The sequence below is a fragment of the Corvus kubaryi genome, unplaced genomic scaffold (genome assembly GCF_017639235.1).
Source record: "Corvus kubaryi isolate FWS band 111438036 unplaced genomic scaffold, C.kubaryi_AGA036_p1.0 37354, whole genome shotgun sequence".
NCBI classification, from domain to species: domain Eukaryota; kingdom Metazoa; phylum Chordata; class Aves; order Passeriformes; family Corvidae; genus Corvus; species Corvus kubaryi.
In genome coordinates this window covers 17,045,741-17,065,745 of record NW_024581116.1, presented here as the reverse complement: position 1 = coordinate 17,065,745, position 20,005 = coordinate 17,045,741, and the positions used below count along the sequence as shown (strand labels likewise).

Below are 20,005 nucleotides of genomic sequence, written 5' to 3'. Positions count from 1 at the left end.
ATGCAGGGCAATTGCAAACAAACTACCTAAAGCCCAGCATTATCTTTGCCTTGAAAGGAACTAGGTTGCTCACAGTTGCCCAGCTGGGTCATGACTTGTGCTCAGCCAGGGAAGCTGTTTTCTCAGCCTCAGGCTATGAGTACTCCACATGGTTTACAAGTCAAAGCAAAGATATCAGAGACTTAGTGCTTGCATTAGGCAAAGCTAACATGCTTATGTAGACATACAGAAAATTTTTGATGGAATATTCCATACTAGGAAAAAGAAAAACAAACCACAGAGCAAAACCTGTAAGCACCACTTGGTAATGCAGTAAAATAGACTCTTTGAGGATATTATTGATAGCATATTAAAATATCCTGGCTACCAGTTTAATTCTAGAACTACACCCAGAAAACTTCTTTATAATAACACTACTGTTTAAATGATCTTCATTCATTATGGAGTTCTTTGCTTATGACCATTATTCATTCAAATAAACATTTGTGGTTATCCTGGTTGCCACCCCCATTTCTGAAATCAAGTTGTGAGCAAAACTCAACAGTGAATCTTTTGGGTGGAATGACCTTCAGTACTAATTTAAAATAAAAGGCTCAGGGTCTCTCTTTAGAATTTCAAGTGGGATGTAATATCTCATTATGGATTAGATTTTGGCTTTCTGATGCCAGTTGCTACTCCTTAATTACCCCTCACACTGTAGGCGCTAACTTTGCCTCTGCTCTCTAAATGGCTGGGTGCTGAGCATTTCCAGTGCTTAGAAGTTAGCTAGCTCAATTCACATATTACCTTTTTCAAAGTGCAAGGAAGATGTTTCGTAGAGTCACAGAAATACTGATTATAAGGGACTTCTTATCCAGACCAAGCTCCTGCTTGAAGTGGAGCTGTTTCCAGCACTAGATAACTGTATACCTGATCTAGTGAGCTTGAAAACCTTCAAAGTCTGAGACTCCTCCACCTTTCTGGATTAGTTGTTTGAGTGCTGCACTGGCCTTCTGGTGAGAAACTGCTTCCTAACATCTAATCTGAACCTCCAAAGCATCAACTTGTGGCCATTCCCCTTGTTGTACAGTCTGGCATGGCAGAGGAGAATGTGGCCCCATAGTCTTTCCTTGGGATATTCAAAGGTTTTACAAAACAAGAGACAAAAAGTCTCTGACTGAGAAATTGTCACATTTCTCAACTGTTTCCAGTGCAAAAGTGCTATATAACACCTTTCATTGGGTCTATATTCCAAAATAACATGAAATAAGGACAAAAATTACTATTAAAAATCAGAATATTGGGCAATTTAAATGAAAACAGATTTATTTTACTATTCAAGTTTCCCTAAAAGCTAGGTTTCTTTGGATTCTGTAGGTCTGAAAAGCGAGCTCTGGTTGCAAACATAATTTCTAGTATCACAGAAAGTTGCCTGATTTTGTGTTTATTAACTAGTATCCATAGGGTTTAATGCCAGTTTTTGGGAAACTTTAGGTGTTTCAGTATTATGAATCCTAGCAAAAAGCAGCCAACCAGTTCTCACCCATCATATTTTATCTATTGCTAGTATTATATATTCATAGCATATATATTCAATATTCTTGCATATGCATCTAATCAGAGAACCAAATGAAACTGGGTTTCATTATAAAACATCAACCTTCAAAGAATTTTGAGTATTTGTGGTAAACAATTCATCACAAATTATCTACTCAGCTCTAATAATGAGTAACAAGCTTCTTTTACTAGCAAATGTGACAGTACTTCACAAAAGCTTGCCGTCTTTTGTCTTATAAATACTTGCTAGTTCATGGTCAGAGTTATAGTTTTCAGAAGTTACAATAAATACTCAATTATAAACATCAAAAAGAATATAATGAGTGAAAGTATTTCCTCTAGATTGTCAATGTAGTTCTTGGCTATGTCTCAAGTCTCCAAAGCTCTCCTAAAACGCTATTATTATTTCCAAATGCTTCAGTCCTATGTTTAAAGCCTATCCACGCATATATCTACACACATTAGCTGTATGTACTCCAGCTGGACTTCATGGGTTTGATTGGAATGCAATACCTAAAAGGCAGAAATTAAACCTCACACTTTTTTTTGCTAGTTATAAAAAGCAACAAGAACTGTATTTTTCATTACATCAGGTCAATGTTAAACAAAGTAATTAGCTTAGTCTGACACACATTTATAAAGCATCAAATAATTCTCTGAATACTATTGTGGTACATGCAGAGACCTTGGGTTGTAAGGTATATAAATCCTTCTTGTTATGTCATCTTTCCTCCTTGCCATGGCATGCTGATATTAAATGTTTTTTCTTAAAGAAACAGAAACAAAACACTGCTTATTTTTAACACACAACAGAAAAGTCTGTTCTGCTATGAGACAATGGTCCTAATAAATTAACACACAGGGAATTAACAAACAGGATGTGTTATGCACTTCCATTATAGTGATTTTGACCAGCAGAAGAATTTGAATCTGAACTTTTTCCTAATATGCCAACATGAGAAAAAACACTCCACTTGGAGAGCTCAGAGTTATAATACAGAACAATGTGCAAACCAAGGACGGAATTTGGTAAAGTTTTGCAAAGTCAAATACTTCACTGATTTCAGTGTAATCATTCTGCAGTTGGGACCAAGCCTTAAAAAATTAATGTCTCCTGAAGTATAATGACTTAAAAAGGTAAATACATGTCAAAACAGAAAAATAAGGAAAGAATACTGACTTGTTCCATTCAGGTCAACCATTAGACCATCTTGTACATGATCTTGAATAAGCTGTAATGTCCTTTCAAATATTTCCCCAGCTCTTGCTTGCTCAACAGTGTATGGGTCCCTTGGGTATCGAAATAAGGCTAGCAAATCATTTGGAGAACGAGGACGACTGATAGATAATTTGGAAAAAAATAGTAAGTGTACACAGGAGTTACAAAACAACAATACTACATAAATCATGTAAATGTTCAGCAATGTGATTAGTACATACCTTGGTTACTCATCTCAAAACGGAAGGCAAACCAAGAAGAAAAAAATTCAATAAAATAATAAAAAATGAAATATTTAGTAGTAATTAAATATTTAGTAGCAGTTTAATACACATTATCTCAGCGGAAGAACTGCTGCAGTGAATAGAGATCTCAGCAGGAGTGTATAAACAATAGGAATCCTTACATGTTAAACTGTTAGTATTTTCAGAACCAACCAGACACTAACAATGTCTTTTAAGTAATAAAATGGTTTCTTGTTTAATAAATCTCCCAGTACTTCTAGTATATACAAAATTAATTCTGACTTCTCAATGCAAAAAAAAAAAAAGGAGATACCTGTCAAACAGATGTGTACGTGTTGAATTTATTGCTCTGTCTACAGTTGCAATTGCTTCCACAATTGATGTTTGTACAAAAGGATCTCCATTTCGGCTGACATTAGGAACTGGAGAAAAAGGAATTCACATGTTATTGCCTAAATGGCCACACGCAAAAAGATACTTCCATAAAATAGAGTCTAGACACGACATCATTTCAGTTCTACAAAGTAAACCCTTGTTCTTTAAGCATTAGTTCATCCAAATACAAAATTCTTAACCATTTTGGAATTCTAGCAAGGCACATTAAAGTAGAACAAAATTCATTTAAAACAGAAGTTAACCTAAGCTTAAAAGTCATCAAGCTTATGACTCAAAACCAAGATAAAGCGCATACAGTGTTTAGCTGTCCATTAATTAGACCTACAATTTCAAGTGTAAATGATAAAAAAAAAGTGAATTATTATTATTATTATTATTATCATTAAGGGTTTTTTTCTGGTGTGTGTATTATGAGGTTTCAGGTGTTGGTATCAAGAGCCTGACCTATATCCACTGAAGTCAAAGCAGATTTCTCCTTTGATTTCAATGTAAGAATTTAAAGGGCTTACAGGAATATGCTGCAAGTGGTACATAATGAACATAATTTACATAATTGAATGAACATAAATTACCATTGTTCTTCTCCTGATCTTAGTATAATAAGCCACATAGATTAACTTAAAAGGGCAGTAAATATTTTTTAGATTTAGATCACTTCTTTGTTTCCTACTTTAAAATTATCTTTTTAAACTAGATTAAAAATCACATACTTAAACACTATTTAACAACTGTGCATTGCACTGAAAACTCAATAAAGCACAGGCCTTTTTATGCAGTGCTCAGTTGCAGCTGGATGTTTGTACAACGTATCTAGGACTAATAACCTTTCTTTCAGTCTGAATTAAGAATTACCGGATCTGGGGGCAACAGCTAACAATTTCCAGAGTGTATTTAGATTGGAAAAGTCACACAGGAAGAAGGGTAAAGTAGGGAGAAAGTCCAAAGCAAATATACTGGAATAAAATCAGCAGATGTACAAAATCATCTGACATAAAAACTGTTGTGTACAAGCTTTTCATGACTTTTTTTTTTTTTCCCTAGGCAACTTTTCATTATTCCTTCCTAAGTGGCAGCTTAAATTGTGTCTACATGACTTTCATAGTCTAGACCCACTTAATCAAACGTAACCATCTATGCCGTCAAATAAAACAGTCCCTGGAACTCTATAGCTGTAGATGGAGCCCCTTTCTGTGCCCTGAGGACAGTCTCAGGCTTTTGGCAGTATATTCCCAGCATCCAAAATGAGCTGACCCTTTCCACAGTGCCTGAGGGCAATAGTCCCTAATCTCTCCTGATTACCAACTGTCCTTGACTGACAGCTTCATTTTCAATAGCAACCATACAGAAACACTATCAGATAAGCTACTTATTTTAGGAAGAAATGTCATTTACAGGTTTAAATTTTACATTTTAGTTGTTGCAGAATGTTTGTGTGCCTTGAATGACTTGAAGAGTGCAAAATTGCAGTCTGCAAAAATCCGGTGACTGGTTACCTTCCTTAGTGCTGTCTACATTAAATGTAAACTTGGTGTTTACTTGCAGGGCTATCTTTCTGATTAATGGTATACATGGGCTGAATTATAAACCTTGGTCAGATGTTAACTATACAGTACTTGATTGTTGTTTAGACTATTTAGTGCTAGCAGTTCTTTTTTTAGACTGATAAATATTAGAAGTTAGAGCTCCTTGTAAGAGTCTCCCACAATACTTTTTTTTGATTTGGGCAGGGAAGGGGAATGACTTTTACAAAACAACGGAAAAGGACAGAAGAAAATGACTAAAGAAAAGCATCTTTAAAATATTATCCAACACAGACAGCAAAACCTGTCCCCAGTTTCTATACACTGGCCTTTACTCGGTCTCAATCTTAGGAAAGTGTTTTGGTTTAGAAACATTCATAAAACATTGCCTTGTTTAAAACAAATGTTGACATGCAAATTTTTAGGCATTTCTGGCTATGGCATTACAAATACTATCCACACAGCAATTAACCAATACTTATAATCTGTCCACTTGTCCTCCTTGTTCCTCTGAGAGCTTCAGTTTTTAAAGCAGGAGTAGCAAAACAGCATCTCATATCCCACTAGTTTGAAGGAGAAATTTCATTCACAGTTTCAGATGGACTGCAGATTAATTAAGTGTAGTTTTAATTTTAGGTTTATTTATGCTACAGTTTAGAAGAAATTAACCACATTACAATTAATTACTGCAAATCAACAAGTATTGTAGTTTGCTGATTTCAGCAGATGAGAATGATCAATTTACACCTGTACTAAGTGAATGAAACTCATTTCCACTGGGTTTTTTTTCAACTCATGATTACATTTTTCGTGGCTCTTAGTGACTTGAGAACTAGCTAATCTTTCCTAAACAAAAACTTTTTTTTGCTATGCATCTCCAGAGTAGTCAGACTAACTGATTTGCATGGACTTTCTTTCCTTTACTGACTTCATACATGTAGATGGAAACTTATTACTGAATGATTCCTAGCCTTTCAATTTTTCTCCTGAATAATCTTTACAGATTAAAGAAATATTTTTCATTGAAGAAAGTATAGATTAATAGTCTACTAAAAGCAACCTAAGGCAGGTAACATCACAGTTTTATTGATACCATGTGATTGATACCATGGCAAACAATACATTAGAAAAATCACTGATACGTCGTTATCAATTTAGTAAACAAAATACAGAACATCCCAAGTAACACTGGGAAACAATATCCAATATATTGAAGAAATCTTCACACCAGTCTTCAAAATACTGAAGGAATCACTGTTGTATACTAATTTTTCAAAGATACAAAAATATCATCTTATATTCCCTAGTGAGAGACAGAAATCATACAGTTTTCTTTTATTTTCCATCAAAATTAAACTGAAAAATCAACAGTTTTAGTCAGTAAGTCAGAAAAGCACTATGGTCAATCTTCGTAGCAAAGTTATTTCCTTGACCTCTTTTGCTGCTTTATTGCCATTTATTACATAGTAATAGTTGATAACTATTATTTGCCATTATTACTTTCAAATAATTAGGACAAGATGAAATATTCTCCTTTTCTTTCTGTTTTCTGTTTTAGCTTCTTAAGGTCTGTATGACTTTCCTGAACTGTTTTGCAATAGTTGCAGCCTAATTTTCAACAAAGTGCTATTAGTGTCCCTTTGAAGATGCCCAAAAAGTTTTTTGTCAAGTTATCCCTAAAAAGTAGACTGGATATTTGACTAGCAAATTCTAATAGCTCTAAATAATATCTCAAGAAGAGAGTTGAAAGATTAACTTGAGCCCAAATCATAGTTGGTTTTGGAGCTTAACTCCTAGAGATATTGCTATTATGACATTACCATCTTATATAGGTAAAAAAAAAAGAAAGAATCATGGGAGAAAAATAAAAATATGAATAAAATAATTAGTTTAGTATTGTGACAACTTTTTTTCATCTTACAGATTAGGCAATTGGAACAAAACTAATAACTTAACTCATACCTGCCAATCATGTATCTTACCATTTACACTAAGCACCATACTGACAGAGGAGTAGCCTATGGTATTGCGGGCAACACATTCATAGCGACCTTCATCGGCTGTTCCAACATCGCGAATGGTGAGGAATCCCTCTGGACTAACATGAAATTTTCCACTCTCAGTTACCTGTACTCCATCCTGCAGGAAAGCCCAAAGTTCACTTATTCAAAACACACTTGTTTTCATGCATGAATTTTTGTCATCTTTTTCTCTTCTGTTTTTAGTTTACATGTTACATTTCTATTTTGTATGCCAAGTTCACAGTCAGAGATTTAGATAAGCTTACATAGAAAAATCACAGGTACTGCTGAATTGTACAGTGTTATTTCTTTACTTCTAAAATTACTCATTCTTATAAATCAAAGTATTTTAATAGGCTTTCACCACATAAAATCTATGACCCAAAAATAAGATAGCACCTCTTGAGAACATATGTATTCTATTTTTCTCAAAACTAACCAATTGAAATAGATCTCAAGAGCTCTATGTGTATCAGGTCTTCATGTGCTATGCATTTAGAAGCTATTTAAAGTTCATTAAAGTACATTTCTAATATTCATTAGTTGAAGAGAAGCATATAATCAGAAAAAATTAATATCAATATTAGCAACTCATTAATTCATTGGTAACTCTGCTAATACTCTATAGTTTGATATAGCAATTACTACACCAATTGAAATCAAAGAGGTTACCAGAAAGTTAACAAAGTCTGTCCGGGTTGGTCTCAACCTAACAGTGAAAAGTGGCTCCAATACAGCATTTCTTATTGTTTTATACCTATAATATCTTTAACAGCGTGAATATTAGTAGGATATTCACACAGACCTGTCACGAAATACACAGACCTTTTAAGGCATACATTATGAATTTTAGCTGGTCTGCATAATAATTTGTATAACTACATATGTATATTTATCTATATAAAATTCAGGTTTAGTATCTATATACATGCTCCATATTAAATACTTACTGATTGAACTTCAGGTAATGTTTTCAGACACCACAGGAAGCAACAAATTGACAATGTGCACTTTCAATAGTTCATTATGAAGAGATGGAAAGGCCACTGCCTTTCTGTAATGACTGAATATGTAGTACCTTATTCCATGTAATCACTGGCTCTGGCTCTCCTTGAGCACTGCATGGGATCTGAACGTTTGTGCCAACCTCCACTGTCATGTCACTGGGAACACTGGCAAATACAGGAGTCACTAAAAAAGCCAAATGACACACTGATGAAGTATGAAATACAACTTGTGCAAAAGACGATCAAAAAACAGGTCAGCACTCTGTTTTTATCAGTTATTGAACGCTTCTTAATCGATTATATGAGTCTATCTGCACGCTTCTATTTGCTTATAACTTTGTTTTAGAGATTAAATTCCTTTCTCCTTGAGGAAACTAGCTTCCCATGGTGTGGATGTATATTCTTTGCTGGATAAAAAACTGGCTAGATGGTCAGGTCCAGAGATGGTAGTGAATGGAGTTACACCCAGCTGGTGGCCTGTCACAAGCAGTATTCCCCAGGGCTCTGTATTGGGGCCAGCCCTGTTTAACATTTTCATTGATAACCTGGATGAGGGGATCACGTGCACCCTAAGCAAGTTCACAGACAACACCACATTGGGTGGGAATGTTGATCTGCTGGTGAGTAGAAAGGCTCTGCAGAGGGAGCTGGACAGGCTGAATAGATGGGCTGAGGCCAATTGTATGAGGTTCAACAAGGCCAAGAGCCAGGAGCCCTGGGATCACAACAACCCCCTGCAGTGCTACAAGCTGGGGGCAGAGTGGCTGGAAAGCTGCCTGCTGGAAAAGGCCCTGGGGATGCTGGTGACAGCAGCTGAACATGAGCCAGCAGTGAGCCCAGCTGGCCAAGAATCCCAATGGCATCCTGGCCTGTATCAGCAATAGTGTGGCCAGCAGGACCAGGGCAGGGATCGTCCCCCTGTACTCAGTACTGGTGAGGCCACCCCTCAAGTCCTGTGTCCATTTCTGGACCCCTCACTACATAAAAGACATTGAGATGCTGGAGCGTGTCCAGAGAAGGGCTGGTAACAAGTGACAGGACAAGAGGAAATGCCCTTAAGTTGCACCAGAGGAGGTCTAGATTAGATATAAGGAAATATTTTTGCATAGAAAGGGTTGTCAAGCACTGGAACGGAAGTCCAGGGAAGTGGTAGAGTCACCATCCCTGTAAGTGTTCAAAAAATGTGTGGATATGACACTTAAAGACACGGGTTAATGGTGAACATGGCAGTAGTGCTACGTTGACAGTAGGACTTGATGATCTTAAAGGTCCTTAACAATTCTATGACCTTATTCCTGATGTCTGCTTCAGGGTGATTTTAAAGTACTCTTAACTTCTAACATAATAGGCTACTAGTTGTCAAAACCACTTAAGTTCCATTAATTTAGAGCTCTGAAAAAAAATCTGTTAATAGCTGAATCTGTACAAAGTCATTAGAATGAATATTGCATTAACTTGTCACTTTTTTTAAGTTTTAATTTTTTTAAGTAGCAAAAACTGCAATTTCTTAGATGAAAAAAGAAAAACCTTCTACAACTCATTCAACTGAGTCTCTTAGCCTGACTTGCTGAGGCACTGAGTCTCAACAGAGCTCCTACCTTTGTGACACCTATGAGCCTCAACCCTTAAAACATCAAAAAATCACCTTCAGTTCTAAGGACAGAGTGCACTGTTACCTAAATCCAATGTGAATAAAATTAATGTATTTTTAAACTCTTATTTTCTTCAAATCCAGATTAATGACTGACACTCAGATATCATCATGAAAAGCACATACAAGATTATGACGACATCAAGAATTCTATTTCTGCTGGAACATATAGTGATATGTTATTGATGTCATGATACTGATATTCAGCTGGGAGTGGGAGAGTGGGAGGGCTGTGCTTTTACAGAGAAGTATTTGGCTCCACTGTAGACAAACCAAATCTGGCCCTACTGCTAATACACAAATGGCTGTCAAGGACCAGAAACCAGTTCAAACAAGGCATCCAGAGGCAGCTGTCCAGCACTGGGAGGTAAGAGTCTGGGTCTGTGGATGTGAGCTGCATCATGCCAGCAAACAGACCTGGACCATCCATCTGTATTCATTAACACTGATTTAACCACAGTGACCAATGACTAGACATTCCTCAGATGAACAGTCCTTTTGTTAGAAGCCCAGAAGAAAAAAATTTCTCATCTTGCACAATTGAAAACAGCATTGCAAATAATCTGTGGAGACCTCCAAATTAAGGCTGCATATTCAGCCTTCAATCTTGTATTTACTATCTTTTGATGACTGAATTTTGTAACCTGAGTTGCAAAAAAAAATATTTTATTAAACTTTACTCAGGTCCAGTAAAATTTAACACAGCTGGAAAGCTATAAAACTTTTTTAAACTGATACTTGTTTTATATAATTTTAATAAACATTTTATATAGGTTAAAAAAAATCATCTTAACTTTGACAAATCAGTCTCCTAATACTACTCTTAACTAAGAAAAAAATCAATAGAATTTTTTTTCTGACAAACTTCTAAGCTCATTTGAGCCTTTTTCACTAATATACATTTTAAAATTAAGTCAGTAAAAAGAAATGCTTTGAATTACGTTTTATCTCCTTGAATTCAGTTAAACATCCAAGTACTTAAATAAATTATGAATGTTCATATGATTATAATTTATCCTAGAAGTACCTTACTTAGATTTAATTGAAGAAAACCATAAAAAAATGAGTTTTGGGTTGGTTTTTTAGGACTTTTTTTTTTGCCAGTTTTTTTTCAGTATAAGGAATGACTTTTCTTTGAGAAGTTCATTCTGCTTCTGTAAAATAAAGTGTTCTGTGTTTGGACATAAAACATTATGTTAATAACACTATTTAACTAACAGCATAGAGCCTTATTGGAACTAGACTTTTCACAAAATAAAATATTTTCCCAAGCATAGGAATACTGTCATCCTCAAAGCAAACCTCCACTTCTTACCAAAAAAACCACTATATCAGATAAACCTCCTTCCCAGAAGACTGTTCTAAAGGAATGATACCCTGTACAAATACTGGTAAGTATCCAGACATGTTATTTATTGGAAACCACCCAGGATCTAAAAAGGCATGGAAACAAGCACACATGGTACCGTGCATTTTAGTGTAAGCTTAAATACTTCTTTTTATTTTTTCTTCCCAGCAGCTGTACATGGAGAACATACCTCTAGGCTGTACAGTCAGGTATACAACGATTCGCTGAGATCCAATAATGTTGACAGCTTGGCATTCATACTGTCCCTGGTCATGCAGAGCAACCCTGGAAATCCTCAGGGTTCCAGAGGATAGAACTAAGTGTCTTCTGTCAACAGACAACTGGCCTCCTGAAACACACAACAGCATCATTTTCTCTTTACAGCAACAAAGTCCATTTGTGTCAGAAAAAGGGAAAACCAGAAAGTTTTAACTTCGATAAAACACTGGAAAAAATTAAAGTTTCTTAAAAAAAAAAAACAAAGAAAACCCAAACCAAACAAACAAACCCCATAAAAAAACCATTAAAAAAACCCAGAAAAAAACCTAGAAAAAAAGTTTGAAACCTTCACTTCTAAGAAGATAAACATGAAAAGAAAACAAATTATACATATGCACACAATCATAATCCTGATATTTTCTCTGTTTGTAGTAGAAATAAGTATTTTCATTTAAGGAGCATGCTAAAGCATCCAAATGAGAAGGCATAAAAACACCAACATGTGTTACTGTTAATTACGTATTATTGCCATGTGTGTAAGACACAATTCATCTCATGTGCCTAGGCCTAGAGAATCCACAGAAAAATACACATGGCCCTGAAATTAATGGAATATAAGAAAAATGAAGGCACATCAGTGTGTGTACCCTATCCTCCCTTTCTGGACATTTCATTTGACTGCAGTAGTCTAAGTAGAGGGAGAAACAGGGACATTATCAGCATCAAAATTATCAACAGTTTGTTAAGAATCTGCTTTATGTACCATGGTTTAGAATTTCCTAAGAGTTGTTCTGCCTGCTAGAGCTATTTCACTTGAATCAACCAGAAATTTTGCTTACCAATAAAACATCCACTACAGTATTTCTTCCTGCTGGATTTGGCTTAATGCCTTTAGAGCCAAAACTTGATAAAACAGTCAGCAGAGTGCACCCTGTTTTGTCTGTCAATGTGCATTAAGTGACAGTGATGCTGGCATACTGGTGCCAGTTACAGGCTGGACTGTTCTGGTTTCTGAAGAGAGCACATCCCACCTTATTTCAGACCTCCAGTTAATGACAGCCATCTCCATTTCTTCTGCAGTACAACAGCAGTGATACATATTGCTACATGTAATTTGCCTCATATTTCTTAAACATTTATTATTGGGAATCTATTATGGACACATATATTTTAGTGACTCTTTTTTACTTAATAATGAAAAATGTGTGGGCAGCTGGCTTCTGTGGGACACCTTGCCTTTCTCAGCTAAAGCAGAAAATGAACCGTTCCCTTCAGAGACTGAAGAATCTAAACAAATACATGTGGTTCTTTTTAATAAAGGAGTGATTCCAATATGCCTGCTAAACTGTCCTAATAGTTTAAAAGTAAGAATGGAACACACTTACCTCCTTTAGTCCAGGCAATAACAGGCTGGGGGTAACCTTTTGCTTCACAAGGAAAGTCAACAGTTTGTCCCTCAATCACTGTTTTGTCTTGTGGAGTGACAGTAAACTGAGGTAGAGCTACCAAAGAGAAAATAAAGCTGTTTAAAAAAAAACAACTGAAAAATGCATGACTAAATTACATACTATTTCCTGTGTAAGTTGAAATAGTTCATACTGGTGGGAAGAGAGATGCTAATGGAATTCTTTTATATTGTGACTCCTAAAGAGAAGAGAGTTAGGGCAGCCACTTGTGCAAAAGGAACATCTCCCTCAAAACCTGGCCCTGATGTCAGTGAAGACATGGGATCTACTGTCACAGATCCAAAATAAAAGGTAAGACTTGTAGAATCAAACTAGTGTTCGCTGGATTAAAAATACTTTCTTCTCTTTGGCTCAGAACTTCCCAGCTAAATTGTGAAGAAAATGTAATGTAATCAAAACCTTCCTGAGCTGCTTGTTTTCTTCCATGAATGCAATGAGTGGAGTGTGGTCCAGATTCTGCAGCAACACTGTGCAATACCAATGTGAAAAGTGATTTGTTCAGCTCTCAAAACACAACTATCAATTGGTAAATAATAAATGAATGAACCACACAGACAAGTTGCTTTGTACAGCTGTAGAACTCATTAACAAGGCATTTGAAGTCTTGACAGTTTGCCAACTAAGGACTTTATCATGAGAACAGAAGCAAACTAAAATTTGAAGGTTACTCAAAGTATTTTGGAAATAAAAGTTCCAGCATGAAAGTGTTTGCAAAAAATATTATTTATATATACAGGAGACTTTTGATAGATGTTCTCAAACACTTAATAATCACATTAGTGACATGTAATACCAAAATTATTGCGATCACAAGTTCGAATACTTTGACTTTTGCTTTGCAGAAAAGCTGTGCTGATGCCTGTGCAGGCAGAATGATAATTTCTATCACACTCAGCAGAAAATGCTTCCATATTCACTGAAGTATCTACAAAAGAAAAGTAGCACAGATCTGTATTCAAAACTCCATTTCTAGTTCTCCAGGCACAAATTCTAATCTCTAGCATTGCTGCCTGTTACAGAAAATATTTAATCATTCAAAAATTTGACACTGCTTGTTTGTTCCTCCATGCAAACAAAACATAGGAAATGAACATTTGAAAAAATCAAACTTCTGACAATAATCAATGAAAATTTTCAGGGAAATAGTATATAATATCTTACTCTGTGTGAAATGTATAGCAACATCCCTATGGACTACAACAGTACAATTAAAAGTAAAAACCCTGATGTTTTAGTTTGGCTCTTTCAACTCAGAAGAAAAGACAAACCCACACAATACCAAGTAATATGTGGCTCCTAGCCTAACATTATTTACCTTGGACTATGATGTAGGCAGTCGCATGGATGTTATCTACGCTGTTAGTTGCAAAACAGGTGTACTCGCCACTGTCCTCCTGCTTGACATTTTGTATATAAAGTCCTCCTGATGGAGTTATTGTGACTCGAGGGTCATTTGGTAGAGGGGTTCTGTCGCCTTTGGTCCAGGTAATTCGTGGCTGAGGGTGCCCAGTTGCACTGCACTCCAAGGTAACACTCTCTCCAACCAGCACTTCGGTATTTTGTGGGTGAATCACAAAACTTGGCCGGGCTGTGAGAAAACAGCAATGCCTAAATGCAGCTTTTAGCTTGCACAGCTCTAATTTAGGCAAATATAGTCTATAACTGGGGACACCTAGGGGGGTTTTAATAGCTGTGTTCCAGCATGTTCCACCATGTTCTCAGTGCAAACTCTGCGTTGCTTTAAGTCTAATCTAACTGCAGACATCAGTAGATAAAAACAAAAGCTCATTATTGCACTGATGTTTTTTCTCAACTCTCATTAAAATAACTTTCAAACTTTTTGCTCTCCTACACTGATCTTTACAAAGGTCTCTTCAGAGGCATGGATATTGAGACCCAGAAAACAAACAGGCTAAAAATTGCTGTAAGCGCACAACAGCCAAAACTGATTAAGTGACATTTTAAGTAACTTTTCTCAAGTACACGAGTAATTTGCAGTGACATTTTAAGTTTACCTGAGGCTGTGTGTCAAAACAAAATGTTCTCACAGCAAAGTCTGTGTTTTAAAAACGTTACAGTCCTGGACGAGAATTTAGTCCTTGCAAACATGAGGCCTTGCCTAGACAGAGCTAAAAGGTTCTTGAGCAAGGATGGCTGCACAGAGTGTGCCGAAGCTTCCAAGAGTGGCCTGTTCAGCAGCTTGTGGTTTTCAGGTATCCAGAGAGAACATTATTGCACTGAGAAATGTTGCAATGTAACAATCTCTTTTCCTAACCCTTCTAAAGCCTACAATACAATTATCAAAATTGGATCTACAATAAACATTAATTAACCAGCTGAGTTGCATTTTTGTTCTAGGGATGTTAAAGCTTCATGATCTAGTTCTTAAGATGCTCAAGCCCAACAAATCTACATGTCAAGCACCCAAGTATTTTAATTTTAAACAATCTTATTATGAAAACAACTCTCCATCTGAATGCAAAATTCAGACTTAACATTCTTTACCTGGTGACTCAAAGTATCTAAGAGTAACTTCCTGAGTTTTCACTTCTCCAGCCACGTTTTTTGCCATGCACTGGTAAATGCCTTGGTCTGTTTCTTGAGTATTCTGAATCATCAATGTGCCATCATCTAGCAAGTTTAGACGGGAATCTTCTTTCATACTGAGCTCATTACTGAGAAGAAAAGGATGTGCTAGAGTTAAACCTTTAAATCACAAGTACAGAAAACTGCCAAAAAATAAAACCCAGGAAAATAAACAAATTACCCAAAATAACTTGCGGGGGGAAAAAAAGAGTTTTACTTTGTTATAAAATAATAGAAGTTTAAATTTTCTCCTAAAGAGAAGAAGAGGAAAAACAAAACATGACACAATTTTGCTTATGCATGCATTACATCTTCAAAAAGAAAAGCGAAAACAATTTTATGAGGAAAAGCTTACAGGGAAAAAAGTGAACAAAATACACATACTTGATCTTTAAAAGGCTGTTCTAGTTGGCAAAACGATTTAAACTTTTTCCACTGGAAGTATGTCATGCAAGTTCAACATTCAAGATACTTTCTACTACGGGAGAGGTTAGTTGCTATAAAATCATCTTTATGCCAACCTCTGCCTGGATTAGGAGCACTAATGAACCTGATTCTAATTTGTACTGGTTTAAAATATAAGTTAAGAACATGTCTTCAGGCTACGTCATGGATGAGTTTCTGTGATGTTAACTAAGTCTTAAGGGGTTTTATTAAAGGAACTGCTTCTCAGTCCACCCCTCACTACATGATGAAGAAAGCACAGAGGAGGGATGAGATCACACCTCCTATGTACAAAACCCAGCCTACTGATCTATTCAACAGGCTTATGGCTTTTGACTGAAATCTTGCCATATTCAACTACTTTGCAAACAGCTTTGCTCTCATTCATGCAGCCAGAAAACAAGCCAGAGTCAATAATCCCTCACCCCAAGCTCAAATTTCTTCTTAAAACTCATGTGTATTCTGAATAAGTTTTCTTTGTGTATTATAAAAAGTACATGAGCCAGAGAAAATTTTAATGAAATAATTATACCATTCAAGCTCATGTTCTTGACATACTTCATAAATGCTGTACCTTTGCTGCACATGGGATTCTCACTGACATCAGCAGGAAGATACAGAACCAGGACTCTACACCATGCCATTTTATCAGCAACTAACAGATTAAAATGCTTTATATAAACTGTAAGGGAATTTATGTTCCAGGTCAGGTTCTCCATTTGTATAAGAACATTATTAAGCCAAAGTCTGATTTGCTGATGGCAAACTCACAGTTCATGTGTCCATTGTAAGTTCACACCAGTTTAAGGGGGAGATGTGCAGACACAAGGCTGGTTCAGCTGTGCTGTGCCCAGTGCTGCTGGAGGGAGCCAGGCTCTGGGCACAGCCTGAGCAGCCACTCTGGAGCAGGCTGGCCCTGGGCTGTTGAAAGATAGTCATCCTTTATAGAACCTTCCCCATGTTCTAAGTGGTGAGGAAAACATATGTAGCAGGTTGCCCAGACAACTTGTTCTATCTCCATCCTTAGAGGCTTTTAAGACCTATCTGGATAAAGCAACCTGGTATAATCCTGCTTTGAGCAGAAGGCTGCAATGGAGACATCCTCCAACCTGAATTACACTACAATCTTACGATATAAGGACTTGCCTGCCCTCCATGTACCAGTTTGAGGAGCCTGGAAACTGATGTCTCTCTTCTCCTGGGACAGAGCTACACATTGGAGGGAAGCGGCCTCTGAGAAGCTAGGGCTCCAGAACGTCATTCTCTGAAACTTTAATTCTATCCAGCTGGAGTCCTTAAAAAAAAGTAGCTTTTGCTCTGCCCCAAAACATATGAAAATGCTAAGTAATCCACAGACTGTACATGCAACATGTCCACAGTGGATTGCCTGGTACTTACATAAAAATGATTTAGTATTACAGGTGTGAGCAGCTTTGCAGGTATACTGCAGCTGAACATCTTACAAACAGTGTTAGAGTAATACTATTTTCTAGTTAGCAGCTCTTAAGTGTTTAGAATTACTAATAAAAAAGATATGGGCCATTATTACTTCATATGCTTATTTTAATTATAGCATGTTTTTTCTGTAACTATTTCATATATTAGCATATACAGCACATGGACATGCACCCACAATGCACACACACACAGGCAAATGTACTTACATCGAGTTTCTCTCTTCCTCTTTTATACTTACTTGTTTCGAAGCCATATAATTTCTGGTTTAGGATTGCCTTCAGCCCTGCAAGTGAAGTACACTGTATTCCCTGAGGTAACGTCCACATCCTGAGGCTCTGATGTAATTCTTGGCCTCTCTATATCAACAATAAAATGTACAAAGAACTCTTACTTATTTTAAAACTACTAAAAACTGGTAAATAAAAATATTACCATATATTTTGTAAAAAATATTTTTTCACAAATGTTTTGACTTAAAATATGAATATGCTTAGGATTAAATGCACTTTTCCCTGTGCAAAAGTGACTGTGGGATTTCTGACCTCCTTCATTGTTCCTTAGAACCTTTTAGCAGACTAGAAATAGATTGCACAAATTTGTATCAGGTTCTAAAGTGGCTGTTTTATTTATTTGGACAGAGACTCAAATTGCCTATGAAGGAAAAACTTTAAAGCAGCAAGTACAAGTGCCATTTAAAATAACTTCCTCTAGATAAGTATCAGTGCATAACTTGCCTCACAGAATAATTTGTACAGCTTACTTCCTGCAGCTTCCATATTCAGGCTCCTTAGATATGCAAAGAGCTTCTAGGATGCCATGTGCATTATTCTTGCACCAAATTCCCTTTGTACCATCTTTCTCAAGAACCTTGTAGATGCTTGTGGTCATAGTTCTCGTGATCAGAGTTATATCCAACACATAACCAAAAGGAAAATTTACTTATTTTATACCTTGGCTTCCTTATGCAGGAGGACAGTCAAATGCCCATAGCTTGATGAGAAATCTACATTTTGATTTCAGAACACAAGTGGTGCTGGGCCAAGACCCGGGGTGCTCGTGGGGCCAAGCTTTTGCACCCCGAGGGTGAAGGAATACAGGCAAACATAAAGATTACCAAGGTGCTTGTGCATTAATCCTCAGTGACAGAGGATTTCAGTGCCTGTGTAGGGCACTCCTTGTAATTATTACTGAGTAAAAAAATAATTCAGTGGCCCAACCCCGATTCCTACAACAGCAACAAATATTTTAAAGGCAAGAACTGTGTCATCAGGAGCAATTCAGTAAAGCTTCTTTCTTTTCTTTCCCTTGTATAGAAGGGAATAAAGGACACCAAATAATATTAATGCAACACCATAGATTCTAGCTGACAATCCTGTTATGATCAGAACTGAAATATAAAAGGGAAAAATAAACTCCTTCAGGATAATCACCTTTAATTCTTCAAGGGGAAATTTCAAACGGTTACTATTTGTTTCTTTAAAGACAGGCTGAAGGGTAAAAGCAATCAATTCTGTCAGAAGCACACAAAAACAGAGAAGGAACACAGAGAGATTTCTGGAAATAACCAATATTAACCAGAGGCGGTCAGTGTTTTCAAATAGAACAATAAATTCTAGCCCTCCAAAAATATACAGTTTAGGTACATGCAACCCATTAAAGAAGAAATCAGGAAGTGGCAAACTCACCACAGTTCAGTTCTTCTGGTGTTATCGTGGCCACTGATCTCCCCTGGATCCTCCGTGGATACTCACAGGTAGCTGCTGCTTGAGCATTACCCGACTCCGCGTACGTCTTGAGCAGCTCCGCCAGCCACAGGATTTCACAGTCGCAGTGAAGAGCGTTGGAATCCAAACGCCTGCACAAAACAAGGAGCAGCCACAGCTCTGTTAGTAAGCCTCAACCACTCTGCTAGGAACAGCACGGTTCTGTAAATGGAGCAACACCTCTATCTGTGAACACAGACAATAGCCAACATGCCATACTGGTGATGCTAGCTTGCCTATAGGTATTCTGGTGTGTAATTATGTGTATTATTTTTACCACACAAAGAACAATCCATATATATTATTTAGTCTATAAAACAATGATTACAAATAATCCTAATATAGGAAATAAACTTTAGTCAGTAACTAAAGAAAATAGATATGAAACAATGTTCTCAATCTATGCACATAAACAACTGGAGTACAGTTGAAAAAAAATATATTTAATATTTAAAACAATTACACCATAAAAGGCATTTGGAAGGAAGATAAATATTGCAAGAGGAGATACGTCTAATTGGGTTATTTAAGATTTCATTAGTTCAATAATAATTCAATTTACTTACAGTCTTTTCATAGATTCTAAGTGACTAAATGTTCCAGGAATCAAATGAGCTATTCTGTTGTTATGCAAAAACCTGTTAAAAACACAGAAATATGCATGTAATAATTCAGATTTTGTGATGCACTCATTTCATTTACATTCTTCTGGACAGTTTTCAAGAGAAACTAATCAAAGAAAATTTAAGAAAAAAAAATTGAACCTGCTCAGCAACTCACTGTCTGCAATTTTTAAGTGGCCTCCAGGGTGTACTTGGGTGTGTCCATGTGGGGAAAAAGAAGCCGTAAGTAACCACATGGAAGGGAGTTCATAAACATTCAAATGAGAAATTAAAAAAAAGGATACTAAATAAATTGTCTAGTTCTTCATTCATAACATTTATTTTAGCCAAACATGAATCACAGATCTTTGGGAAATAGTTTTGCAAAAGAAAAATATACCACAGGCAATGCTCACTTCTGCATGCCTCTAAGGTCAGCTTCACCAAAGTGCTCTTGGAAAGACTATGTAGTAGTTACAGCAAAAAAACTGGATTAAAAACAATCTATGGCAATGATAAAAATA

The 20,005-nt window shown here is 36.3% G+C and overlaps 1 protein-coding gene across 3 annotated transcripts in view; it reads right to left on the bottom strand.

Moving 5' to 3' along the window:
* PXDN (peroxidasin) overlaps window positions 1-20,005 on the bottom strand; it is an 87,742-nt gene that overhangs the window by 22,176 nt on the left and 45,561 nt on the right. For all 3 annotated transcript variants that reach the window (XM_042033114.1, XM_042033112.1, XM_042033113.1), the window contains 11 exons: window positions 19,446-19,517; window positions 18,802-18,971; window positions 17,355-17,472; window positions 15,134-15,303; window positions 13,944-14,216; window positions 12,548-12,664; window positions 11,134-11,292; window positions 8,016-8,128; window positions 6,899-7,055; window positions 3,314-3,422; window positions 2,717-2,874 (listed from right to left, as the gene is read on the bottom strand). In XM_042033114.1, coding sequence (XP_041889048.1) covers window positions 2,717-2,874; window positions 3,314-3,422; window positions 6,899-7,055; window positions 8,016-8,128; window positions 11,134-11,292; window positions 12,548-12,664; window positions 13,944-14,216; window positions 15,134-15,303; window positions 17,355-17,472; window positions 18,802-18,971; window positions 19,446-19,517 — 1,616 coding nt within the window. The remainder of the gene's footprint in view (window positions 1-2,716; window positions 2,875-3,313; window positions 3,423-6,898; window positions 7,056-8,015; window positions 8,129-11,133; window positions 11,293-12,547; window positions 12,665-13,943; window positions 14,217-15,133; window positions 15,304-17,354; window positions 17,473-18,801; window positions 18,972-19,445; window positions 19,518-20,005) is intronic.